Source organism: Homalodisca vitripennis, chromosome 6 (genome assembly GCF_021130785.1).
Source record: "Homalodisca vitripennis isolate AUS2020 chromosome 6, UT_GWSS_2.1, whole genome shotgun sequence".
NCBI lineage: Eukaryota > Metazoa > Arthropoda > Insecta > Hemiptera > Cicadellidae > Homalodisca > Homalodisca vitripennis.
This window is the reverse complement of record NC_060212.1, coordinates 31,880,328-31,905,507: the sequence shown is the minus strand read 5'-3', so window position 1 is coordinate 31,905,507 and position 25,180 is coordinate 31,880,328. Positions and strand designations below refer to the sequence as shown.

At 32.7% G+C, this 25,180-nt stretch overlaps 1 protein-coding gene across 5 annotated transcripts in view; it reads left to right on the top strand.

Annotated features, from left to right (window-relative positions):
• Nucleotides 1–25,180, top strand: part of LOC124364211 (RB1-inducible coiled-coil protein 1-like) — an 86,442-nt gene that overhangs the window by 36,065 nt on the left and 25,197 nt on the right. For 4 of the 5 annotated variants that reach the window (XR_006922589.1, XM_046819526.1, XM_046819523.1 and 1 more), the window contains exons 14-16: nucleotides 789–983; nucleotides 3,376–3,630; nucleotides 9,285–9,446. Coding sequence is in view for 4 of the 5 variants with exons in the window: in XM_046819526.1 (XP_046675482.1) it covers nucleotides 789–983; nucleotides 3,376–3,630; nucleotides 9,285–9,446 (612 nt within the window). In the remaining variant the exon portion in view is untranslated. The remainder of the gene's footprint in view (nucleotides 1–788; nucleotides 984–3,375; nucleotides 3,631–9,284; nucleotides 9,447–25,180) is intronic. The other variant, XM_046819525.1, reaches the window with a different exon arrangement.

Genomic DNA, 25,180 nt, shown 5'->3' with positions numbered 1-25,180 from the left:
ACGGATCTGAGTGAATTTTGATGTGGAACATCGGTACGATGATTTTTCATCCTTAGTTTGAGTGATATTGTTGTTTCTCCAGTGTAGTCTTTAGGACAAAGTTGACACGATGATTTGTAAACTACAATATCACTGTTACAACTAATACGTCCTGTATTAGAATATTTTTCTGGGTAATGTTGCTTTTGTAACAGTTTGTCGATTCCATCTTGCTGTATATACTGTACCACAGTGTGGTTTATTGCATGAATGGCATTTTTACTTAAAATTTTATTGATTTTCAATTTGTTCAATAGGCTGGGTGGATTAATAAATTTTTCAAATTTGGTGGTATTTAAAAAATAATCTTAGGATGTCCATTATAAAAGATCTTTTGTTTCTGGAGATTGTTCTAAAAGTTTGTAATGGTTCTCATAATTCCGTTTGTTTGGTTATTTCCGACTTGTGTGGAAAAATGAGAAGTACAGGTTGTTTCAAAAGTTGTACTGAGTGATGAATGAGTCATAAATTTGGCCATTAAATACATATTTGTGCAATAGGCTATGTCATACAGATACATACAAATAAAAGCAATTAACATATACAGATAAAACTACCTATAGACTAACTTTGGAAGACTAGACTAGATATATCACTTTTAAAGAACTTGTCCATTTTGTAAAAAGGATTGTTCAACAGCCAATTGTATAAAATATTCTTAAAACTATTGAAGCTACTATAATGAGCAGAAATGTGCAGTCTTAAATAGCCTTATGCTAACAATTTCATAATATGGTTTGCTGTTGCAGCAGAAGGTGAGTCAACTGCACCAGACGAAGGAGGAAGTGCAGAAATCCATAGTTACCATAAGGAATGATCTCAGTTCGTTGAAGGAATGGCTTCAGAGTGAGCACAATCACGTCCACAGCTTCCTGCAGCAGTTGACCACTGCCTACCGCAGTGAGGTCGACCTCAAGGATCAACACATCTATCAGCTGCGACAGGTATGTGCAATGAGTTGGTAGAAAAGATAATGTGTTTTTTAAGGTATACACCATTGAAAATCTGTATCAGGAGTTTGTAAGTAAAATGTAATAAAAAAATAAAACTATTAAACTCTAGGAAGTGCATTGTGGTTTTGATTTTTTTCGATAATCAGGATATTTTACAAGAGTTTTTCTGGGTTTCACTTATATTTTCAACAGCTATAGTAAAAATCCTTCATTAAAAGGGCTAGAAAAACACACAAAAAATGAACCATCAAAATTTTTAAATTTTCATTAATGCATAACATTCAGAAATAGTTAAAATACTGCTTTTATAAGTATGTCAAAGCTCATCACCGCGTCGTCTTGTGTATAGTAATGTTTTTTTGTTCGATTCGCTACTCAAACTTACCTTACCCCGTAAAATATTGCCAGTAGTATTATCTAGTTAGTAGTATTAACGGTTTCGTAAGCAGCCATACTGGTAATAAGCAGGAGCCACACCGATTGATTGATTTCTTAGCATTTGAAAGAGTGAAACTCTACGACGCTAAAAGGAATGGTGACAACTCCAAGGAGGAAAGAACGAGGATAAAGACGGAAACGCTACAGGAGTGGCAAGATCGATGGACATCGGGAGAGATGGGCAGATGGACGGCACAGCTGATACCGGACATCAACGTCTGGCTCTCTCGGAAGCTCGGAGAAACGGACTTTTTCCTGACACAGTTCTTGACGGGCCACGGCCAGTTCAACGACTACCTCTTCAGGATGAGACTACATGATAAGCCAACGTGGAAATATTACCTGGACAAAATCGACGACGCCAAACACACGTTCTTCGAGTGTGCTCGGTGGAAGGACTACAGAAGCAGTGCCGAAGAGATAATAGGCGCCAGGCTCTTCCCCTCAAGCCTGGTGACCTATATGATCACACAAGAAGAAAACTGGTCAGCTGTCGCAGCTTATGCACAGCACCTTCTGAGAGATAAAATCGCTAAAAAGGGACCAGTAGCCAGGAGTAAATGTCGCAAGACGCAGCACGGACTGGATGTAATGCTAACGCGGTTCCAATCCAGTCCTCCTTGTACCATCTACGGGGAGAAGGGAGAGGAGTGTTTTTTTTAGTAGGTAAAAATCTCCACACTACCGTCCATTGTTATCTGCCGTAAAATGGGCGGTAGAGTAGAGTATTAATGATGGCTTTGTCTTTTGAAGATTTTTTTTCACACCTCTAAAAAAAAGTATTATCTGTCATTTGACTGACGGTGGTTTTCCTTGAATGAACTTAATGTAATATAGTTTGTGATGATACTGTTACTAACATGGGTTGGTGAACTGGTGTTAAACGGTCCATTGAAGAACGATCACTACAGTGGGGAGTTTCTTGCACTTTAACGTATTACTGTTCAGGCATCTGTTTCAACAGTAGTTGATGATGGTGGAATGACCGGACCGAAGTCACTTAGTGGCTCAATCAGGATCCAGCTAAATAAGTATGATGAACTGTCAGTAGTGGATTTTGAAAATATATGATATGTTCGTGAACCTGGCTCTCTTTAGCACTCATGATGGTTGACAACTGCTAACAGAGTTTGTGTGAAAACCCCTTCAATATAAAAATTAAGTATCTTTCATTCTGTAATCATATATGCCTGTACGGTTTAAAATGAATATAAGTGAGTTGTTAACAGAAGGTCCCGGATGAGTCATGGGGGTTATTATAACTCCATAAATTTTTCTTGGTTTGTATAGTTAATTTTGCAGAAAACTTACTTCCTAAGATGATAATAGTGAAAGGAAGTTAGACTTCAGGAGAATTATAAAAGCAAGAATATTAGCCTACAAAACAGAAGCAATAATGTGATTTCAAACTAACAAAACTACAAGCAACTTACTACACTGAAATGATTGATTGAGTAGCCACTACATTTACACCACCACCATTGTACAAAATGAAGAAATTTAGGCTAAAACTTCTGCAGATGGAGCTTCTGACGAATGGACTGTATAAATTTCCATGTCACACACTAAACTGTTGAAGCTGCATGAAGCTACTGACTGAAGCATCTCAAAAAAGTCGTTGGAGGTTCACGCTTTCCCTTACTTAATGAGTAAACTATTGTGATTCATGAAAGAATTTAATGTTGTTTTTCAGTAGAAATATCTGATTGAGGCCATCTTTTTAGTCTTTTTCTTTTTAGTTCTTTTTAGATTTACATGTTGACTGCAAAACAGATGAATGAAATCAAAGTATATTTGTTTACAGTAAAACCTAATTTGTTTTTTGCAACAGATCTTGAGATAGGTCACTAATTTTTAATATACGTAAAATTGGCAACACTGTTAGGTTGGGGTTGCTCTAGCCCATGCGTTTTAGAAAAACTACTAATAAATCGAACTTTGACAGGAGATGGCCAATCGCGAGGAGGAGATTGAAGAACTGCGGAAGCGTCTGACGCTGAGCCTGCAGGCGGAAACAAGGGAGAGGGAGCTGAGAGAGCAGGTGGAGGCCGCAAGGGACCTAGCGGTGCGTGAGGCCACAGAACAGCTGCTCCAGGATCATCGTCGGGAGATGGAGGCAGTCCGCAGTCGCTTCCGTCTCATGGCCACAGCCACATCGATGGAGCGCAGTCCTTCCGAGCTCAGTCTGGAGAGGATGGACGTGAGTGTCAATAAATTATTAGAAGTTTGAGAAAGATAAAATCTAAAATGTTCAAATCTAGAATCTGATTCCAAATTTTGTTTTAAATTATTCCCAATTCTCGAAATTTTGATTTCTAATAGATTTAGATGCCCAAGCATGGTTATAATAACATTATTACCAGACCGATTTCTGACACTGTTAAACCGTAAGACCTTCCGATAACAAATGTAATCCAAGAATGAGCTCTATCTTAAAAAGATTTACCGAGGTTCTGAAAAATTACCGTATTTTTAGAACTAAGTCATATCTTTCTCTTCATTTACTGTATTATAAAATTGTTTTCTACAATATATGCTATTACTTGAGAAGAATTTAAAGAAAAAAATTACTGATTAGATGAATAGCATGTTAGTTTCATATTGTAACATATTTTATAATCTCATAAAAAATAAATATCAAAATTATCATATAAAAACATTAAATAGCATAATTAGTTTAGCGCAACTTATCTTACTTTTTAGTGTAAAAAATGTTCCATTATAGGTACTAATAAGAGATCTGAGACAGTTAAAAAGTTTTGTCAAAAAACAGTTTTTTGAGTGCAGCAGACATGCCCCAATAATCAACTTAACTACACTGATTTGTTGATCTTGTTATTACGCACAACTTTTCCTGATCTATTAAAGTTATCAGAAATTCACCCAATACATAAAAACGGTTCACCTAGTGAAATAAACAATTATAGACCAATTTCTTTTCTTAGTTCGATTTAAAAAATCTATGAAAAAAATATCCATAGTAGACTTTTTTAAAATTTTTAGAATCTAATTACAAATTATGTTAAGATCAGTATGGTTTTAGAAACAATTTTATTACATAAGCAGTTCTCTTATCTTTTATAAACAGTACCATTGAGACCTTGGATATGTCAAGTTACACTGCAGGGGTGTTCTGTGACTTATCTAAGGCTTTGGACTGTGTTAACCATACACTGTTGCTGACAAAGCTGAAAAGAATGGGTGTCAAAGGTACAGCTCGTACAGTATTACTTTCTTATTTGTTTCATTGTAAACAGAGGACAGTTATTACTAATAAATCAGGAAAATATTGTTCTAATTGGGCAGATGTAAAATATGTTGTACCCAAGGGTCAATCTTAGGCCCATTATTATTCAATGTCTATGTCAATGATTTGCCAAATTACCTCCCTAAAGAAGTTTGTAGTTTCTTTTTATATGCAGACAGTACAACTGCTCTAATTAGACAAACAATTTTAAGTGACTGAACTGTCACCAAAAATGTTATTGAAAAACTTAACAAAATTTTCCTTACTCACGGTCTGTTGTTAAATCGAGATAAAACTAATACATAAGTAGTAAAATGTTTAGGCATACTTTTCGACACTAAATTAAATTTTTCTGACTACATCAATATATTAATTAAGAAACTTAGTTTATTATTTCAGAAACATTATTAATTAAGAAACAGGTATGTTTTGAGTATACTAGTTAGAATAACATCTTTGGAAGTTGGTATAGCTGTGTATTATGCCCATAATGTTGAGTTGTGGAATTACTTAGTGATGTAATTCCCCAGGTTAAGTGTTAAAGAGGGCTTCTTATTCCTAACTTCGCCTGGTAAAATAAGACATTCTTTACTTTTAATTGCTCAGATGTGGAAAAAACTTTTTAATAGTCAAAAATCAATTATTATAACAATAGGTCATTGCAATTCAAGAACAACATGTAAACCGTTATTAAGAACATGTAACATCCTTACTTTGCCATGTATGTATATTTTTGAAATGCTTAAATTAGTACATAAGAATCCTGATCAATTTGAAAAATACAAATTTAATAATAGATATCTCACAAAAAATTGTAATTTGTTTCAATATCCAGCACATAAAAAAAATGAAACTAGTCCTCTTTATCTAGGTTTGAAATTGTATTAATATTCAACAATCGTATAAAAAAAATTTCTTTTTCTGAATTTTAAAAACATTTAGAAATTCTTTAATAAAAGAAGTTTTTTGTCTTAAAACAAATTATGATGTAAATGACTTCTTTGAAGATAGTTTATGATAAAAACAAATAATAGAAGTATATATTTTAAAAATTTTAAATGGGTTTAAGCCTTAGATTTAATCAATGTTTTTTTATGTTTTATAACGTTTTTATATCAATAAAATAGGTATCAAGAGTAATGTTTTAGAATAAGCATTAGTTATGTAGTTTTAATAATTGACTTTGTACCAGTTTTTTTTTTTTACATTGTGATATCAGAAAACTTATTGTACAATAAATATTTGTCTATTGTCCTTGTCCATTTAATCTTATAGTTTTGGCTTGTCTATTGCTGTATCTCTTATAGTTTTCAAGATCCTTTCAGTGTACATACAATTTTGAACACACTGTATATGATGTATTGTAAAATTTGAAAAAAACTAAAACAAGTCCCAACCATATTGCGTAATATACTACATGATATTCTTACAAGACATATTTATACAACTCCGCAAGTTACGGGGTGAACATTTAGTGATTGTCGGTTTGTTTACTGCCTTGCAGCTGACATATGGCGAAGCACAAACATTCGCATAGAAAGTACTAACTTCAATCTAATATTATTTTCAAGACTACTGGTTTCATTAATACCACTGTTAATTATGTGGTATTTATTATCAACATATTTTACTATTTTATTTTCAACATGTACAGCAATAGATAAACAGTATACTGGTTTCCTTGGTTTCTTCTCAGAAGGCTACAAATAACAAAATACCTTTTCTAAAATATACAATTTCTGTTGGTTTTAAATGTTTGTTAAAGATTTTGACAATTCCTCAGAAACTCTTTATTTTATAGTTCAGGTGAGATAGGTTTTCCTTTAGAATAGTGTTTCGGCCAAGGAAATCTCTGAATACCAATTATCAGTGAATAGGTGATAATCTCTGTCCAGAAGATTGGATTTTTCAAAAAGATAAACTACTTTCTGTGCCAAAGGGTCAGTGCTATCTGATAGAAAATAACTCCCACAATACAGATCAGAATGCATGACGTAGCTTGTGTTAGTATCGCTTACCTCAAATTTTCTGAGTCCTAAACTACAGTGTCTTTTATTAGGCATGTATTGCAACTAGACAATCCTGTTTTTTATATCTATTAGACTCTCATCTATACAGATGTTTCGGTAAGGTACAAAATATTGGTTGTAGTTCATCTATCTATGGCCTAACTTTGTGCCATGAGTCATGGCCAGCCTCGCTTACTTTGGGTTTTTCTGTTGAGTTTAGCAGTGAAGCATAGCATTGATACTGTAGAAACTGTGAAGACTCATTACTTTTACAAAAAAACCGTTACATGTTGGCTTTGGTTTGTATCCCAATAATGTATAATATTATTATAGAAAGGCAAACTCATATTTATCACAAGAGAAATGTATTTCTTGATCTCATTCACAGTAACATCCGTTCATTTATTTAGCCTACTTTGCCCTTTGATTCTGTTTTAATTTCTAGCCTTTTCAATAACCTGTTTTGCATAAATATTAGTTTCTCATGTTATTAGTCTGCAAATTGTTTGAGTAAAAAATTGGTTATTAGTTTATTGATCTCATTGGACATTTTTGAGGACCAGTTCTATTTTCCCTAACCCAAAAGGGTATTTGCTTTTCAGACTCTGGGGGGAAAACAGACAACTGTGTAGGAGCTGTGGGAACAGTATCAGAAAATTGGGGGTCAGCTCTTACAACTCAGTCCAGGAATATCAAATGACCTAAGAGAAGATCTTGTACTGACTAGGACCTGTTTGTATTGTAGGCCTACAGGAAGATTGGAGCTCATCGTCCAAGTCAGTGTTGTGCTCATGGCTCCACTCATCAATTTCGTCACTATTAGGATGATAATGATCTTCACTATCAGAGGAAAAATCAGTTAAACTATCAACAAAATCACTTTGATAATCAATATTAAAGTCAGATTCCTCTCATCACTTAAAACAGGTTCATCCACTAGCAGTTCTCTCAAGCCATTTAATCTATCTCTAAAGTCATTACTCATTTTATCACAAATTATTTACGAAAATATGTATTATAAACTGTTATTTAGCTTATGATTAATAACTAGCTGAAATAAACTCCAAACTATGCACTTGGAACAAAAAAGAAAGTGAACAAATGTTGTGCAATAACTACCGACGTCAATCACAACTGCTGGGGCAGGCCAGGATGTTTGATGCACAACTGTTTCTTTATAGACAATAGACAATAGACAATAGACAATTTATTGGCCATTAATAATTTTCAATAAAATTACAATAGGCTTCGTCAAATATTAAGGCTTAAATTACTAGCCTAATCTAAAGTTACAAATCCTTATGAACGATCTCACAGCTAAAATATTCATTAATATTATAGAAAGGTCTATTTTTTAGCCAAGAATACAATTTATTATTAAAAACTTGACATGGTAAAGTTTGAACAGCATAAGGTAACAAATTGAACATTTTAATGCCTAAGGTTGTATGGTAATTCATGGTTTTACCTAATCTAGCTCTATCTACATTTAACTTATCTTTATTTCTTGTATTATAGTGATGAACATCATTTCTTTTCAAAACCATGTGTGACTTTTTTCTTACATCTACTAATACCTCATAAATATACAGATTTATAACAGTTAAAACACCAATATTTACAAACAAAGGTTTACAATGATCTAACACAGGTGCATCCGCTAAAATTCTCACAGCCTTCTTTTGGATTACTAGCACCTGATCAATGCCTGTACCATTACCCCAAATTATTAAACCATATCTAATAATACTTTCAAAAAAATGCAAAGTAGGCCATTTTTATATACCTTTGTGATACTATTTTATTATACCTGTAAAATAATCTAAAAATAGTATAAAATCTAATAAAATATATTATTGATGTAAAGTAAGATTCTGCCTCTTTGCAAACATATGATTTTTATCACAATCAGATAATATTTACTAATTCAAAAAATTACGCAATGCAACACAATGTAATCGGGCCGACAGCACCGTATATCTGGTGCCTGCCACTTCTAGAGTTAAACTTGGTTTATAAGTTATATATTGATTTGTATTGTATATTATCAAGTTATAATATATCATATATCAATATCATTAAGCATGCAAATGCATAACCCATTGCAGGTTGAACAAAGATAAAATTTTATATGTGACAATTATGTTACATAAACAAAGAATATTATGAATGGACCAATAACAATGATAGTCTAACTGTTTTATATTAACTTGACAAAATATTCCATACTAGACTTCCATGACGCTTGTTCTTATCTCTATGATAATGTACAACAGAATATAAATAAATAAATAAAAGACTAAGCTAATATAAAGCATCACAATCTAAATTCTAAATATAAGTAAAGGAGCAACTTGCTGTGGATGGTAGACGACTAAAGTTGGGGAAGCATAATTTTACTCTCAATGTTCACCACCTTCTTTTTGAAGGTGGTGATAGAAAGAACTAACTATGATCTAAACATTAAGAATACGTATTATAAATTAGGCCTTTCCCAAATACGTTTCATTTGTTTAAAGCGGCCAACAATGTAGTTCCAGTATTGGACGTAAATTTGATTTTGTAAAGCACAATAATCACAGGAGTGTTTTTGTGCAGCACCAGAGAATGAGCCTGGAGAGCGAGGAGGTGGTGGCGCAGGTGCGGGCCGAGCTGGTGCAGGAGCGTGACCGCGCAGTAGCAGAAGAACGTCAGCGCTGGCAGAGCAAGCTGGACCATGAGATACACCAGCTCAAGATACGGGCGGACGCAGAAAAGCAGGTGAGTGACATTGGTCATGATGCAAGAATGGATAATGATTATAAAAATATGGATGATACAGACCGTGATTAAAGAATATTGTCTTTTATTAAAGGTTTAAATTGTATTAACCCTATGCACTCGAAGGCAGTATTTGTAATTTGTCCTTGGAGCTTGTATGGCCAGCTTTACTAGCCACTGCTATTTTGTCGGAAGCGTGGATTAATCTTTGCTCTAATGTTAATCTCAGCTCGCATGTCCAGCTGTACTGGACAAGATATAATACGTCCATAGCTTGTAAGGCCAGCACCACTGGCAACTAAACATAGCAGTTATTTTCTAATATTCTCTTTGTTTTATTAATATAGGTGAGTGCTGGAACCTATCGAGCTGCTTTATTTTAAAGTAATTTTTAAGTAAAGCAGTAAATTTTAAATTAGCCTATAATTCTTCTCTAAACATTGACTGTGCAAATAAGACGAATGACGTCTAGTGGGCCTACACACTGAATGGATAGAAACCTAGAAAATTTTACTAGAAGATGTGTTTAACCTTCACCTTCTAGAAAGTCAAGAAAAAATCTTGACTATACATAAATATGTTTTATTCCGTAAAAAACTATAAAGACTTAAAAAATGTAAAATAATTCATGTCTGAGTATAACATAACTGTAAATGCATACTTTTATAACATTGTATTTACATATCTTTGTTAACACTATACATATGAGTTCAATTTCCCAAATGTATGTTTATCTTTGCATTAGAAAGGTTCATTAAAAATTAATTTTCATTCCTTCTACATTTTAAAGTACTATGCAAATAACGCAGAGGAAATTGAACAGTAATTCCGATCTGAGGAGGCAAATAACAAATATGGCCGCCGAGCTGTAAATTAAAGTAGAACGGCCATTTTTACTGGCTATACGAGCTGTGAGGACAAACAGAATCAGAATCAGAAATTTATTGTTACATAATTGTAATAGATAAGATCTACAATGAACAGGTGACTCGTCAATATAGTTTAAAATATACTAAACTACCGCAAGCTGTCTGCAACCAGGGTGTGGCCAGTTCTGCTGGCCTTTTGAGCGCAAAGGGGTAATATCAATTATAGTCTACAGTTTTTTGAGAGTTTAATTGTGATGATTTGGCAGAAACTAATCGTGTGAAACTGTGTTCGTAGAGAACAAACACTAACTATACTAACAATAATTCATAACTTTGCGGAAGAACCTGAATGTGTTTACCCATGTGTAAAATAAAATAGAATATGTTTAATTTAAAAACAACACTTTATCTTTTAAAATAGCAACTGAAGATTTGAAGTGTCATCCGTGGTTGATTTCCAATCAAGATCAAGTGAATGGATACATTATAAACTTTACTTAATAGTTAAATTTATTTTTATGGAAATTTAAACTTTTTGTATTTGGCTGGATTTTGAAATACTCGCTCAACGTATGTCGCGCTGAATTCCCTAACATCTTTGGAAACTATTATATATTAAATTATTAACAAGGTATTTTTATGAACTATAGTCATACTTTTGCATTATTGCACAGTCTGGTAACGTATAGCTTGGCTTCTACTGGGATGGATTAGTGCTGTACTAGCAAGCATGCTGACAATGTGGCAGTCGACTCAAAAACCCTTGATCCTTAGATTAAGTGTTAGAGATGACCTCTTAACCTTTACCTAGATATGGGGTATTAAGGCAAAGGCTGTGTGTCGGATTTTGGTTTCAGTTAAAGATTTTGTAGGTCCAATTTCGAATGCTTTGTTTATTAGTACTTGCAACATTTTACGGAACAGAATCTCCCCTTTGTCTTGTTTGATAAGATCCTCGTATATGTTTGTGTTCCGGGACCTGATAGATAAAATAGATTTTCTTCTATCTTTTTTACTATCAAAAACGTTAACTTTATTAATTCTATAGTTATTACATTTTGAAACATTTTAATTTTGTTTCTTAGTGCTGCATGCTTCATTATTCGCTTTATTAACCGGTTTCTGTGTTCCTTAGGAAACCTGTTTGTCGCTGATTGCACTAGGACTCGCAATTCTAATGTATTATTGCACAGTCAGTGCTACATCTACATAAATTTGTCACTAAAATATATTTATTTTATTAGGAAAACATAGTTAGGGACTGCCATGAGGCGAGTGTTTTTTTTTTTTTAACCTAACAGTATTTAGTTTCCTTTTTAGTAGATTTTCACTTGGAATAATTTTTTACCAATTTTTAGATTGATTTTAGGGATAGATTGTATTTTATTTGTTTCTGTAGTCAATGTTTGTATAGTTCAATCATTTCCTTGTGTTAAAGTATGACACATTTTAATTTTTTATTTCTTGTTAATATTTTTTAGTTTTATTAAAGTAAACTCATGAAGATAAATTTAACGCAACATTCGTTATAGCTCGCTTTTGTTGCTAGAAATTGTATTTAGTTTATTTAACCTTGTTATTGTTTAGCTTGCTGTTTATTTTTGTAAATATGTAAATGTGAATGAAATGAAAATAGCTTGTGAGCAATGTGCATGATAGAATGTTTCAAGATAAACATATGTTTATAACCCTTTTAGGACTACAAGTTTTTTTCATTCTAAAGCGTTTGTCCAATTATTACTAAAATGATTGATCAAACATTGTAAATTTGTTGAAACTGGGAAACAAACTGGTTTGTTTATAAAAACACAAAAGCATTTTTCTTCATGACATTTTAATACTTTGTTTATACAAATTTGAAATTTTTTATATATGTATGCATATATAAGGGCTATCCAGAAAATATATTACGTTTTTGTATAAACAAAAAACAAAGTATAGAACAAAGTTTGTATTATATACATTTACAAGTGACACTAGAATATTATTTTTCATCAGAGGCACTTGTCATAGTGGTGAACTAGTTTTGACATTCTAACGTTATAAAATTCTGCTACCTGAGACTTCAACCAGGTAGTCACATCCTTCCGCAGTTCCACGTCGTAATCAATGCGATGTGCCACAATTCACATGGTCGTGATTTTACAATTTTTGTTTTACCCAAGTCTCGTCTCCTGTAATGATTCAATCAAACAGCGAGTTGTGATCTTTTTTTAAGTATCTAAAAATGTCAATGAAGCAGCCATTTGCTGATTTTTATGGATTTCTGTTAAGATTTTCAGTACTTATCTTGCACATGTATATGATTACACGTGCATTTATGATAACTTCGTAACAATTTTTGTTTAACAAATTCCTTGAAATTTGAGGAAAACTAAGTGAGAGTTTTATTATTGTGAATCTGCAGTCTTCTTTAATCTTCTCATTGATTTTAGAAACAATTTCATTGGTCACAAAGCTTGGCCGTCCACTTTGTTCATCATCATGCACATAGTTTGGCCTTTTTCGGCCAATCACATCATTCCTATAAACTTCACAGAATTGGAATTAAATCTCAACTGGTTTATTGTGCTTAGTCAACAAAAACCGGATTACCGACTGCACTTCACATCTCGCGGGATTTTCAATTGCGTCAACACATTTTAAACTGCTATTGTTAAACAACAAGAGCGACAGTAACCTCTCATTACCACGGCTGAATGGCCACTGAACGGAGAAACAACCTGACATCAAAATGGCTGTGTGTGACTTTTTCTTTGCATTCAGATGTCTTAGGCATTTTGAGATATGGTAATACAGTGTAAACACACAACACAACTACACAGTAATGAGAACAAATTCCACATGATGTCTGCCAGCTAGTGATGGAGCATTAGCACATACATGGAATTATTTCCTTTTCAAACCCACAGTAATTCATTGTAAATACACGAATTAATTTAAACAAATTCAAAACTAGCCATCAGATATTTAGTTATGACATCTGCGCTGATTGGTATCTCCCGAAAATAAGTACTACGAGTTGCGTTCTAACCTACGCTTTTTTATCATCAATACTGTTGTGCATAAAATCGTTGCATAATTCAAAAACATTTACCAATTTAAAACTAACTATAGGTTTGATTGAATATAAGTTAATAATAATATGATTAAAACCTAAAACCAAAAAGTATCAAAATATCAATAGTTGGTCCTAAAAGGGTTATCTTGAGTCCTGTGGATGCCCCCGGTGCATTGTGATTTAATCTATCTGTAAAACCAGCATAGATTTAACACTCTGTAGAATATTGGAGTGTGTTAGATTAGCAATTTATCATGATGTGTTTGACATTTTTTTTGTATGTATTTGGTTTCTCACTGTCTACACGGTCACTGTCTGATATTCGATATTTTGAAGCGTTCACCAGTTGCAAACAAAATGTTATTTTGTCATTTTGAAAACAAGTTCTCAATGAAGATATTTAGTGGAATATCTTTCTGAAAATAAATATTTGGATTTTACAGACTTCAAAGTGGCAGTGGCAAAGAATAAATTGCTTATAATGCTAAACTACTATTTTGAGTGAAAATATCCGTATGAGGAAGGGTATCACAGGTAGTGCGCCCACAGGACTCAAAGGGTTAAATAACTAGAGCGTTTAACCAATTGATCTTTTAATGTATATAATATGTTTAATGTAGTGTATGTTTGATACTTAATATATTAAGAACAATGGCTGTGGATACAATTACTAAGAGTGATTTATTAATGAAAACATTGCTTTAATAAATAACGTTGGCTATAGTTTTTACAGTTTTAAACCTTCAACTGGCAATAATTTCTTTTCTCAGTATTTTTAGGGAATCAACAGTAGGAGTGCGTAGCTTTTAATGATCTGCAATATATCATTATGTTCATGGTGAGGTTAAAACAGGCTCTGCTGACATAATGTATATTCTAGTTTTGTTACATTATGTTCTGCGTAGTGATGTAATTTTGAGCTGTAGCTGCAACATTTTCAGCACTCATATTTATAGCATTGCTTATCAGGTGTTACGAGTTCCTTACGTTCTTTGTGCTTTAATAGTTTCATGACCGCTTTCTAGACGTCAGTATTGTTTGTACAGTGCCCTTAGCATTGCTCTACGCTTAAAATTTTGTGGCTAATTACGAATGCAAAGTTTTACGTGTTATTGAATTCTTAAAATTAGTGCATTAACTGAATAACGCATTGTAATTATTTTAAAAGACCGTTCGAAATATTCGGAAATAGCTGAAATTCTCTTCAAAAGTGACTGAAGTGTTTCTTTTAAATAAGCAGTCTACTTTCTTCGAACAGAAAATTATGCTGAATATCTTTAATCCATTATTAGTCAGAATTCAAAGTGATGTTATAGCATAATCGTGGTGATGATACTGTTCTTAAATAATGTCTATTTTAAAAAGTAGGCCTAAACCTAAATTGTGAGAAATGTGTGTTTTAGGTTTAGTTGTAAGAATGTGTAACATAATGTAAGAATAAATGATCTAATGAATGGACTGAACTACGGTTGTGACACATGATTTAAAACAATTACCACTTGAACATCGATTTAAGCTTGTTATACAGGGTGAATCAAAAGTAATCCAAACTCAGTATACAGTTGTTGGGTATTAATTGTACTTTTTGGTTCCTACCAAAATTTCGGTAGTTTTCGGGATAAAAATTAGAAATTCTGCATGTAAACCTCCGTTGAGTTGCACCTTTTGTTAAGGGCTTTATGAAAGAAATGAACAGTGTATAATAAATAGGTTTTACGTTTTGAAATATTAAGTCAAAATTCATTGGATTCACTAACCTCAGTGTTTTATCACAGATGTTCAAACTGCATGCCTGTCTTTGAAATCTGACAATTTGCTTACCTGTTGTAAAATCCTGAAATGGTGAGTAAGATGGATTCATGTGGAACACTTTGAACTTCCCCGATTCGGTTTCTCAAATTGTTTATGGACCTTGTAGACCACCCAATAGCTCGTCTTCTACCTATCCAGCGATTGGGGAAGGTGTTGTTTAAATATGTGCCGATAGTGTAGACTTAAGAGGTACGACCATCTTGCGAGAATCAGCTGAAATAATCTGTTGCCGTAACATTTCTATGCAAATTGTTGAATTTAGGTTTCCTTCAGTAAAATTGGATCCAAAAAATTGATCTCTAACAATACCCAGTAAACCCTTTAAATTTCTGGATACCAGAAATATAAATGGTAGTGGTTATAAACGGACAGATGGAACCTGTCAAATTGGTTCCATCTTTGGTGTATTTTATTTAAATATAATATTTTGTATGTTGCTCTATACCAATGACTTCTGACCAGTTTCAAAAGTTGTACTTGTTTACATTGTCGTTTAACATGAATACTTCATCTGAGAAAACAATGTTGTTTAATTTAATTGTGTAATTATCAATATTCTTCATCATTAACTTGCAAAATTGGACTTGGTCATTAAAGCCGTCCTCAGAAATTTGATGAACTAACTTAATTAAGATTTAAATTTGTTATCGTACCAAACACAACATACTGAAATTTCGAAAATATTTAAAGTTCTTTAAACAGAGAGAGTTTTGCATTCTCTGTATCATATTGCAAAACATATCCAGTGACATTTCATTGTTTGTAGCTGAATTTAATCTTCCGGTTCAGGGGGATCTTTGAGACTGCCTGTTTCTTTAAAACGTTTTTTCGGTTCCAATTTTAAAATAGCATTGTGATTTGGAAATGTGTTAGGGGAAAAGTTATGGTAAGAACCAAAATGTGTACACCCCATAAAGTATATACTGATTTTGGATTTTCTGGCTGCAGCCTTTAACAAATTAGTTGGGTTTACCCATACTTTTGATTCACCCTGTATTGTATGTTCATGCTTTTGTGGCGTCTTTGAAAATTATCAGTGGCTGTGATGTAACCATAATGATATATTAGCTGTAGAATTATGTTTTAATATTTACTTTAATTCCATATTGAGAAGGCAACATTTTTGTTCCACGCTACTTCTTTTCTGAAGAAATGGTACCAAGATTAAAATTTATTCACGTGTGGCTCATTTTTTATTAGTTGGTAAAACTTGTTAAATTGGTGTCATATGTGGTGTATTTTGTCAAACTTCCTACCTATCAGAGAGTAATGTCTATCAGAACTGCTAGCTTTAAATGTTTGACTCTTAATATAATAATCGGAAATTACCACTTCTAAAGATAAAACTTCAGTATTTTTACTTGTGTCATACAAGTTTTGTTACTAAATATCTACATTATTATTTTTCGCTTCAAAATTCTAGTTGATGACTGGAAAATATTTATGTAAAATCAGAGGTACCAATGATATTACTTGAGTGCTGGCTGTATTGACAGGTGTCTTGATTTTTACTTTTTTTTCTGACTGTATTATTTGTGGTAGATGTTTCATTTTAAAGATATTACACGTAAAAATAATTTTTAGTTTTTTTTGTTTTCATCGATTACTTAGAAAAAAATCTTAAACTTCTTTGTTCTCTGTTACCTAAATATTAAAAAAGTGAAACACTTCACAAGAAAAAACTTGAAGAAAAAACGTTTGAATGAATTTAATCACATCTTTAAAAAGAGCCATATCCCATAATTCTATGAGCGAAAGTAAAGTGTAAAAGCTCTGAATTTTAATATTGATTATGGGATAAAGCAGAAGGTCGTTTCACTACAACCAGCTTTTTAACTAATTGATAGGTATTACTAAGAGACTCACTACAAGAGCATTTACCTCTCAAATGTTGAGATTTTTCTATACAAGTTAGGATGAAGTTCAACTGAAATACTGAAGTAAAAATTACTATAGTGATTCCAGCAAGTTATGTTTTGCAGTCTGATTGAAATTATTTGTGCGGTTTAAGTAAAACTACTGACTTCTAACAATTCCTTACTTTATCATTCTTCATAAAAAAACTCAAAAATTCAATGGTTTGTGTAGTTGCTACAGGAGATATTGTCAGATTGGTTTTGAAAACAGAAATACGTTTTTGTCTTCTCAATGTGGAACTGACTATGGACAGAGTGTGAGATTGTTAGTTTTTTTATTTAATTTTTTCTCATAATTTAATAATACTGATAAATTATCCCTTTCTCTAGCTTTGTACATCAACTAAACATTTTCTTAGTTAATCTAGGGTTGTATTTATTTGACAATTGACGTAGATAGTGTAACCTAAGTATTGGTGTGTCTCTTACTTTAGCATTTTTGCAATGTATACTTTTGCTAGGAAATAGTAAGTTTACTTTATTTTGTTGTGTTGTTTAGAATGTTCCACTGAAAGCATGATACTTTGTGGTGTTTTTTGTGACGTTTAACCTTATTTCATACAGTTTTTGATAGTTTAACTGCATTATACTTCGTCATTTTTGTTTTGATGTTTAAATTAGAATTAAGGAGCATGTTTCAAATAAATTTTGTTTGGTTTTATTGTTTTATCTTTAATGCACTGACCTTTTTCAATTTGAGTCATTTGTTTCTCATCAAAAATTAATTTTCTTGAAGACGAAAATCACCCGCTTTGTACTTTATTATATTTTGTTTTTGATTTCATAAAAATATGGTTAGAATGTTCAATACTGTAGTATAAAGATTAACACGTTGAATGCTGAAAAATAAGTATATACAACAAAAATACTTATATGGCTAAAAATATTTTTTGTCAATTTGGCTTAATTCGTCTGAAGCCGATATTTGTGGGTGCGTAGCGCTGGTGACACTGACAAAAAGCGATGCAAGTTTTTGATGCGTTAGCCATAATATTTAAAATCTATTTTGATTTTGTGTTGGGTCACAAACGTTTTGTGTACATGAGAGTAACACTTGGGACTTTGTGTAATATATTCTTTAAAGTTGATATTCAAGCAAATTCAATAATAATCTGATCTTATCGCAAATATTTAACTCAGAAAATGTAATTGTGATTTTCTATAACTCGTATTTTACGCTAATCACTTACGTCAGGATGAAACGATTATTCACTGTAGTTAATCCGAGTGCCGCATAACTATTACTAGTAAGGTAAATAAATAAAGCACAGTAGCTGCAGATCTTACTTGGGATATATATATATATTATATATATATATATAGTAGTGTGCTCTGTAATTAGCTAGAATACCACAAATAAAAACAAAATTATTACTGTGGTGATTATGTTTCATCAAAACACCATGTTAACACAACAGTTTTACCCTTTTCTATGCGTTTATTTGGGTAGCAGATTTATGCCAGATTTTAATTATACTGAGCATGAAGTAATACATGTGCACTGAGATTACATTTAATTTACGAAGTTCGAGTTCCAGCTTTAACTATGTTTATATTTAACCTCAACCTAACAACTATTTTTTGGTTGGATAAATTAACTTTGTCATCTCCTACTTCACCATTTTTGTTTCGTTTTGTCGTATTCTGGTGAATGTTCACTGTTTTTGGCATTATTTGGAGGCTTAAACATCTCTTCATCAGCAAAAATATGACAAACAAAATGTTTTAAATGTTTTTTTTAATGCTATCATCATTTCCATGTGGTTTTGATGCTATATCCACTAACGAAATCAAACACGAGATTAACACGTTAACTGCGGCAAACGCCCTAGTGTGCAGTACCCTCATGCATTAGTCAAACACGCTCAGTATAAAGTTACAGTGATGATGTTAAAAAATGTTTTATGTATCATATTTTTTACAGCCCAATATAAGAGAATATAGCAGCATGTTTTAATGGCAACTGTGCTTAAGTTACTTTGGAGTTTGTTTTTAAGTAAAGTAATTGACTATAATAGTGATTTGAAAAATGAGAATTGAGTTCTTAGTTTGTTAACTAAAGCAGTAGTTATGTAATAATTACAAAAAGTTATACACTAATATTGGAGTCGGATATTTGTTTGGAATAAGATAACACAAAATAAAATACAATAACATTCCAAATACTTTTTAATCATGTCTCCTGAATTCGTGTGCCCAAGTATCTAAGAATTTCTTACCAATACTGACATCAAATCCTTCACCTGGCTATGAGGTTCCAAATAGGTCCCTCACCTTAACCTGAAGCCTCTCACAATCCCAAATGAGAGGTTAGACTGATGCTTAGGATCTTCGATAGTAATTCCTAACGTTTACTAATTTTTCCTGAAATGACCATGTTCACTAGTGAATGAGATTATAGCTTTACTTAGCTTCTTCAGCCAGTTGGTGGTTCAGGTCCAAGAAAGTACTTCTTTGAGCCATTTCTAGCTGGTTTGTCATCTCAAAACCACCATGTCCCAGAATCCAGCTGAGATGTACTGAATTATGAAGCTGCAAAATAGTAAGATAAGTAACCTTGTTAGTAGCTTCATAACTATTATGAAAAAATATATAATTCACTGGGAACCATATATAATCAGCATTCGGAACACACCAGTATTTAGATTTGAGGTTTTGATAGATTTTAACAAAAAAGTGGCAGACACACCACCAATATAACAAACCAAAATACAAAAAACAAAAGTTTTATAGAAGTTTTTTTTATTTTTTTTTGGTTTATTTTGTGTGTGTGTGTGTGTGTGTGTGTGTGTGTGTGTGTGTGTGTGTGTGTGTGTGTGTGTGTGTGTGTGTGTGTGTGTGTTTTACTAGTGGAAAGATGCACCTTACATCTTCTAAAACTCTTTAACTCATAAAGAATATTTTGTAATGTGGTTAAGCAAATGAAAAAATAATAATTGAGATATTTAAGGAAACATTTTTGTATATTTGCAATATATATTTTATATATAATGCAAATATATGCATTAAATATAAAATGTATATTTGCATATTTGTATATTTTTGTATAATAATTGTAATATTATTAAGCTTTGTACATTTAAACAAATACGTAATTTGTAGGTGCAATCACTTTTTTATAAACAAGTCAAAAAACAAATACAGTACATTTTCAAATTGACTTATGGTTTAAAATTAACTAACTGCTCTCCAACTTTTGAGAGGAATTAAGCATTTCCACATCGTCTTGTAACCATACCAGCAGATTCACTGCCTTTTCGTAAATAACCAATCGCATATAATCCGTTTCAAAAGTTGCTTGTAAGCAGAATATTTAGCTGCCTGTGCTAGTGCATATCGTCCTAACTTTAATTTGTAATTAAATTGTGTTCTTAGAAATCTAACGTAATGAAATGATAACTTTGACCCATTTATCTTAAATAACCCAGTTTATTTAAACTAGTGACATTAAAAAAATATGTCAAGATGTAATTTTTTGTGACAGTAAAACTCTATTTTATTAATTTGAGGAAGGTGCAAAATGCCTTTTGAGTAAAGTAATAATTATACTGAGTCCTCTATACTTGAATGGCCAAATGTAAATTGGAGAAAAAGTTTGACAATGTTGCCCTCACTTTCTGCTTCAAGATCACATACCGAATACTCTCGTCCCTCAACTACACTCTCTGGTGGTCTCTATAACAACTAAGTGTTCCATAGAAATCTTTGTATTTAAATTAGTAGGAATACTTTGAGCTGTGTATCGTTTTTGTAGAAAACTTTGAATTTTGTATAGATACTTTCGATGATTGTTTAAGTGGCTTTATACGGGATACGTTTTTGACTCTTATCAGATGTTAATAAGCGTGAGTGAATTGACATTATGCCTCACTTTACGATATTCTCAATCTCCATATTTGTGGGTGTGCTCTTACATTTGTGGTGCTAACAAATTCCTGAGTTTGGCCAAAAAGCAGCAGACTGAATTACTACTGCAGATACCCGAGGTTTACAGGAAGAAGGAGTTTCTAACATCGGCTTGTGCAATTTGATGACTTACTTTGTTGTTGAAATAGATAGTGTAGAAACGAAAGAACTGGGAGTGAAAAATCATCAAACCAACCAAAATATTTGAAGATACAATCTTGCCGGTTAACACGGGGTAAGGAATGGCAGAGTAAGGAAACAGGATTTTTCCGGACATTTGCCATCGTTAAGTGAAACAAGAAAACAGTAACACTACGTTTCGAGATCTGCAATCTGATCTCTTCTTCAGGTAAAGAACTAACCTAATACATAATTACAAACTAGGTTAAAATAAACAAATCTTACTAAAGCGTTGTGGACGCAGTCGTAAATGGTTAGTAGACGAGTGAAGACATTTTGTGACCTGTATTCCGTAGTTTAGTTTAATGATTGGTGTTTTGTATAGTTTTTTTATTAAGTGCATGTCTTTAGTGTTAGTGAAGTTGACATACAACATGTAGGTTGTGATTCCTGACTCAGGCGTGCCACAACGCTTTAGTAAGATTTGTTTATTTTAACCTAGTTTGTAATTATGTATTAGGTTAGTTCTTTACCTGAAGAAGAGATCAGATTGCAGATCTCGAAACGTAGTGTTACTGTTTTCTTGTTTCACTTAACGATGGCAAATGTCCGGAAAAATCCTGTTTCCTTCACAATCCTTCCATCGTCAAAAATAACCTTCAAACAAAGAATGGCAGAGTAGTTGTCAGGTATAGCGTTGGGATATTTTTTTTATATAAAAAAAGAAATTTCAACCCTAGGCTTATACTTACAGACCACTTCACCATTTAAATTTTGATAGGATGGAACATCTTATGAATACCTGAATAAAAAAAACTTCCCAGAAAGTTGATTACGTTTTGATATAAACAAAAAACAAAGTACAAGAAAAAATTATATTATATACATTTGAAAGTAACACTAAAATACTATTTTTTAACATAGTAACCATACAAATTTAGACACTTGTCACAGCGGTGAACTAGTTTTGGAATTTGAGCGTTATAAAATTCTACCGCCTGAGACTTCAACCAGGTAGTCACACTCTCTCACAGTTCCACATTGTCATCAAAGTGCTGTGTCACAAGCCAGGTCTTCATTTCTGGAAGCAGGTGGTAGTCGCTGGGTGCAAGGTCCTGACTGTAATGACCAATGATGACCAAATCGAGTTTTGGCTATCATTAAATATTTGTTTTTGAAAGGTAATACGCCTTCACAAATCAAAGATGAGTTGAATTCTGTCTATAGGGACTCTGCACTATCATTTACCACAGTGAAATTCTGGGCTGCCAAATTTAAATGTAGCCGTAAGAGCTTGGGAGACAATAAAGTTTGGGACGTCCAAAACCTGTAACTACCGACGTAAACATCACCAAAGTTCATCAAATGGTGCTAGACGACCGCCGAATTAAAGTGAGAGAAATAGCAGAGGTTATAAACATGTGAAAATGAACGTGTTTGTCACATAATAAATCAACATTTAGGCATGAGAAAGCTGTGTTTGCGTTGGGTGCTATGTTTGCTCACATTAGGCCAAAAATGTGTTTGAATGAACATTTCCAATGCTCTTTTGGCGCAGTTTAGGCCAAATAAATCATAGTTTTGGCGGCGATTAATTACTGTAGATGAAACTTGGATACCCAATTATACGCCCGAAACACAAATACAATCCAAACAGTGGACTGCAAAGGGAGAACCAGCTCCAAAAGAAGCAAAAACTGTTTTTTCGGCTGAGAAAGTGGTAGCGACTCTTAATTTAATTGATTATCTTCAAAAATAAAAACCATTACAGGACCATATTATGCATCATTACTTGACAAGCTGAAGGCACAACTTTCGGAAAACAGCCACATCTGGAGAAAAATAAAATCCTATTTCACCAAAACAACTGTCTCGCACCTCAGCGGTTGGCATGGTGAAAATCCACGAATTACGGTTTGAACTGCTTAACCATCTGCCTTACTCACCAGATCTAGCCCCAAGCGACTTCTCTTTGTTCCCTCGTCTATAAATTGCGTTCGCAGGACAAAAATGTTTGTCAAATGTAGAGGAAATCACATTCGTGAACAATTATTTTGCAGAGAAAAATGCCAAGTACTATTTGGACGGGTTACAGAGATGGGAGCATCACTGGGAGAAGTGTATAGAGTTAAAAAAAGAACTTGTTGTAAAAAAAGGTTTTCAAAATAAATATCTTGTATCTTTATTAGGTTTTCTTTTCTTTTCTGACACCCTCGTAAGTCTACTACTGGACATGACAGTGTGAAGGTTAAGAAAGAATCAGAGGTACTGCAAACTGCGAAATGAATGGTCTTTTTATATTAGAAGTATTGTAGAATATTACCATTTTTCATTAACACTTCCAAATCACATGAAGGAACTGAAAACAATATTTATAAAATGAGGGCTCCCACAAACATATTAAATGTAAGCAATAAAATAAGGGTTTAACAAGAAAATGGCTTCAAAATGTTTGATTAATAACAAGGTTTGAAATAGACTAATGTTTTGTAAAAACTGTAATAAAATATACTCAATCTGGTGCAATAATAGATGTGCTTCTCACTTAAGTTTTGAAAGTATGAGTGAAATATGCAAAAGAAATAAAATAGTTGTTATGTCTCACAGTATGTCTTATTATATCATGGAATTTTGCATGAAAATGCTATGTACATATGTACTAAAATATCTACATCAATATACGAAAACTAAAATTGTATAAAATTATGTGATGATTAAAACAATTCCAATACTATTTGGTTAGTCTAATTGGCCTGAAAATATTGTATACCTCTTCCATATATCAGTGAAGTTAACAAAATATGAATTGATGAAGAATTATACAAATAAAATTAAAATTAAAAAAGGAAAGGCTATTCTTTTTTTAGTCTTAATGTGACTAGGGCTGTTGTATGATACTGTACAAGGTTGATGGTACCCGATAATAATACAGGTCAAAGATGCGATTCAAACCTGCACTATCTCTAACTCAGATCTGAAGTCTCGATGCCCTATATTGTTAGACCACCAGTTATATAAAAAAATAAATACTACTATAAATAAAGACTCGCTTGAGTGAGAAAGTTTTATTGAGTAATGATTGTCTTAATCTGCAGTTCACAGTAATATATGGTACTAAATTATGGCTCGATACCAAAACTGACTGATATTAGTTGTAACATCTAGGTGGTACTTATCACATGCAGCATGTCCTGACGTCTGAATCCAGAAAATTTAAAAAGATAAAAGTACAAAATAAAATAGTCACGTAAATATTTTAAAAAATATATAAATTATAATTAGATTTGTACAGTTACTGGAGTATACCTGTGGAATAACAGTGGACTTTCAATTTCAAATTGAAGTGGGGCTAAAGATTCTTTCTCCACCATTAAATATAAATGGTGATATGCCCCTTCTGTGTACTTCCTAATGGCACCAGCCATTTGTCCAGTGACGTGTCTAGGACTTGACTTTGGAGGAGCATGAATGTGACTGAAGAGCCTACAACAATGGGGGGGGGGATTGGAATAAATCTAAATTTTAATAAGTTAGATACACCTAAATCAAAGTAAAACATTTAACTGTTCTATTGCAAAAAGTTGGATTTCTGTTTGCATGTAACAAAACAATATTTTAGAGCTTTGGGGAGGAGTTTCACACCCCTCTCATCCCCCCCTTAGTTTTGCCACTACATTTGGCCTAAAGGAAAGAGCTTCCGTTTCATCTATGACTAAATATTTTGCACCAAGAATAATATGATTTCCATGAAGTTGACTTTATTATTCAAAATGTATATTTTGTCTGGATTTTCCAAATACCTGAAAGACAAATTTGTATAGGCCACATAAGATTTAGTATTACAAAATAGATTTATTTTGGCCAGTGATGTAATTTAGTAACAGATGAGGGGGATAGAACCCCTTCCAAAACTCCTACAAAAAATTCAAAAAACTTGTAATCGAAGTTCTTTGAAATACAGAAGTTTTACTTTTAATTAGGCTGTTTATTTACATTTATAGATTTATTCTTTGTTATTTAGTATTACAAAGTAGATGTACAAGGTTGGAC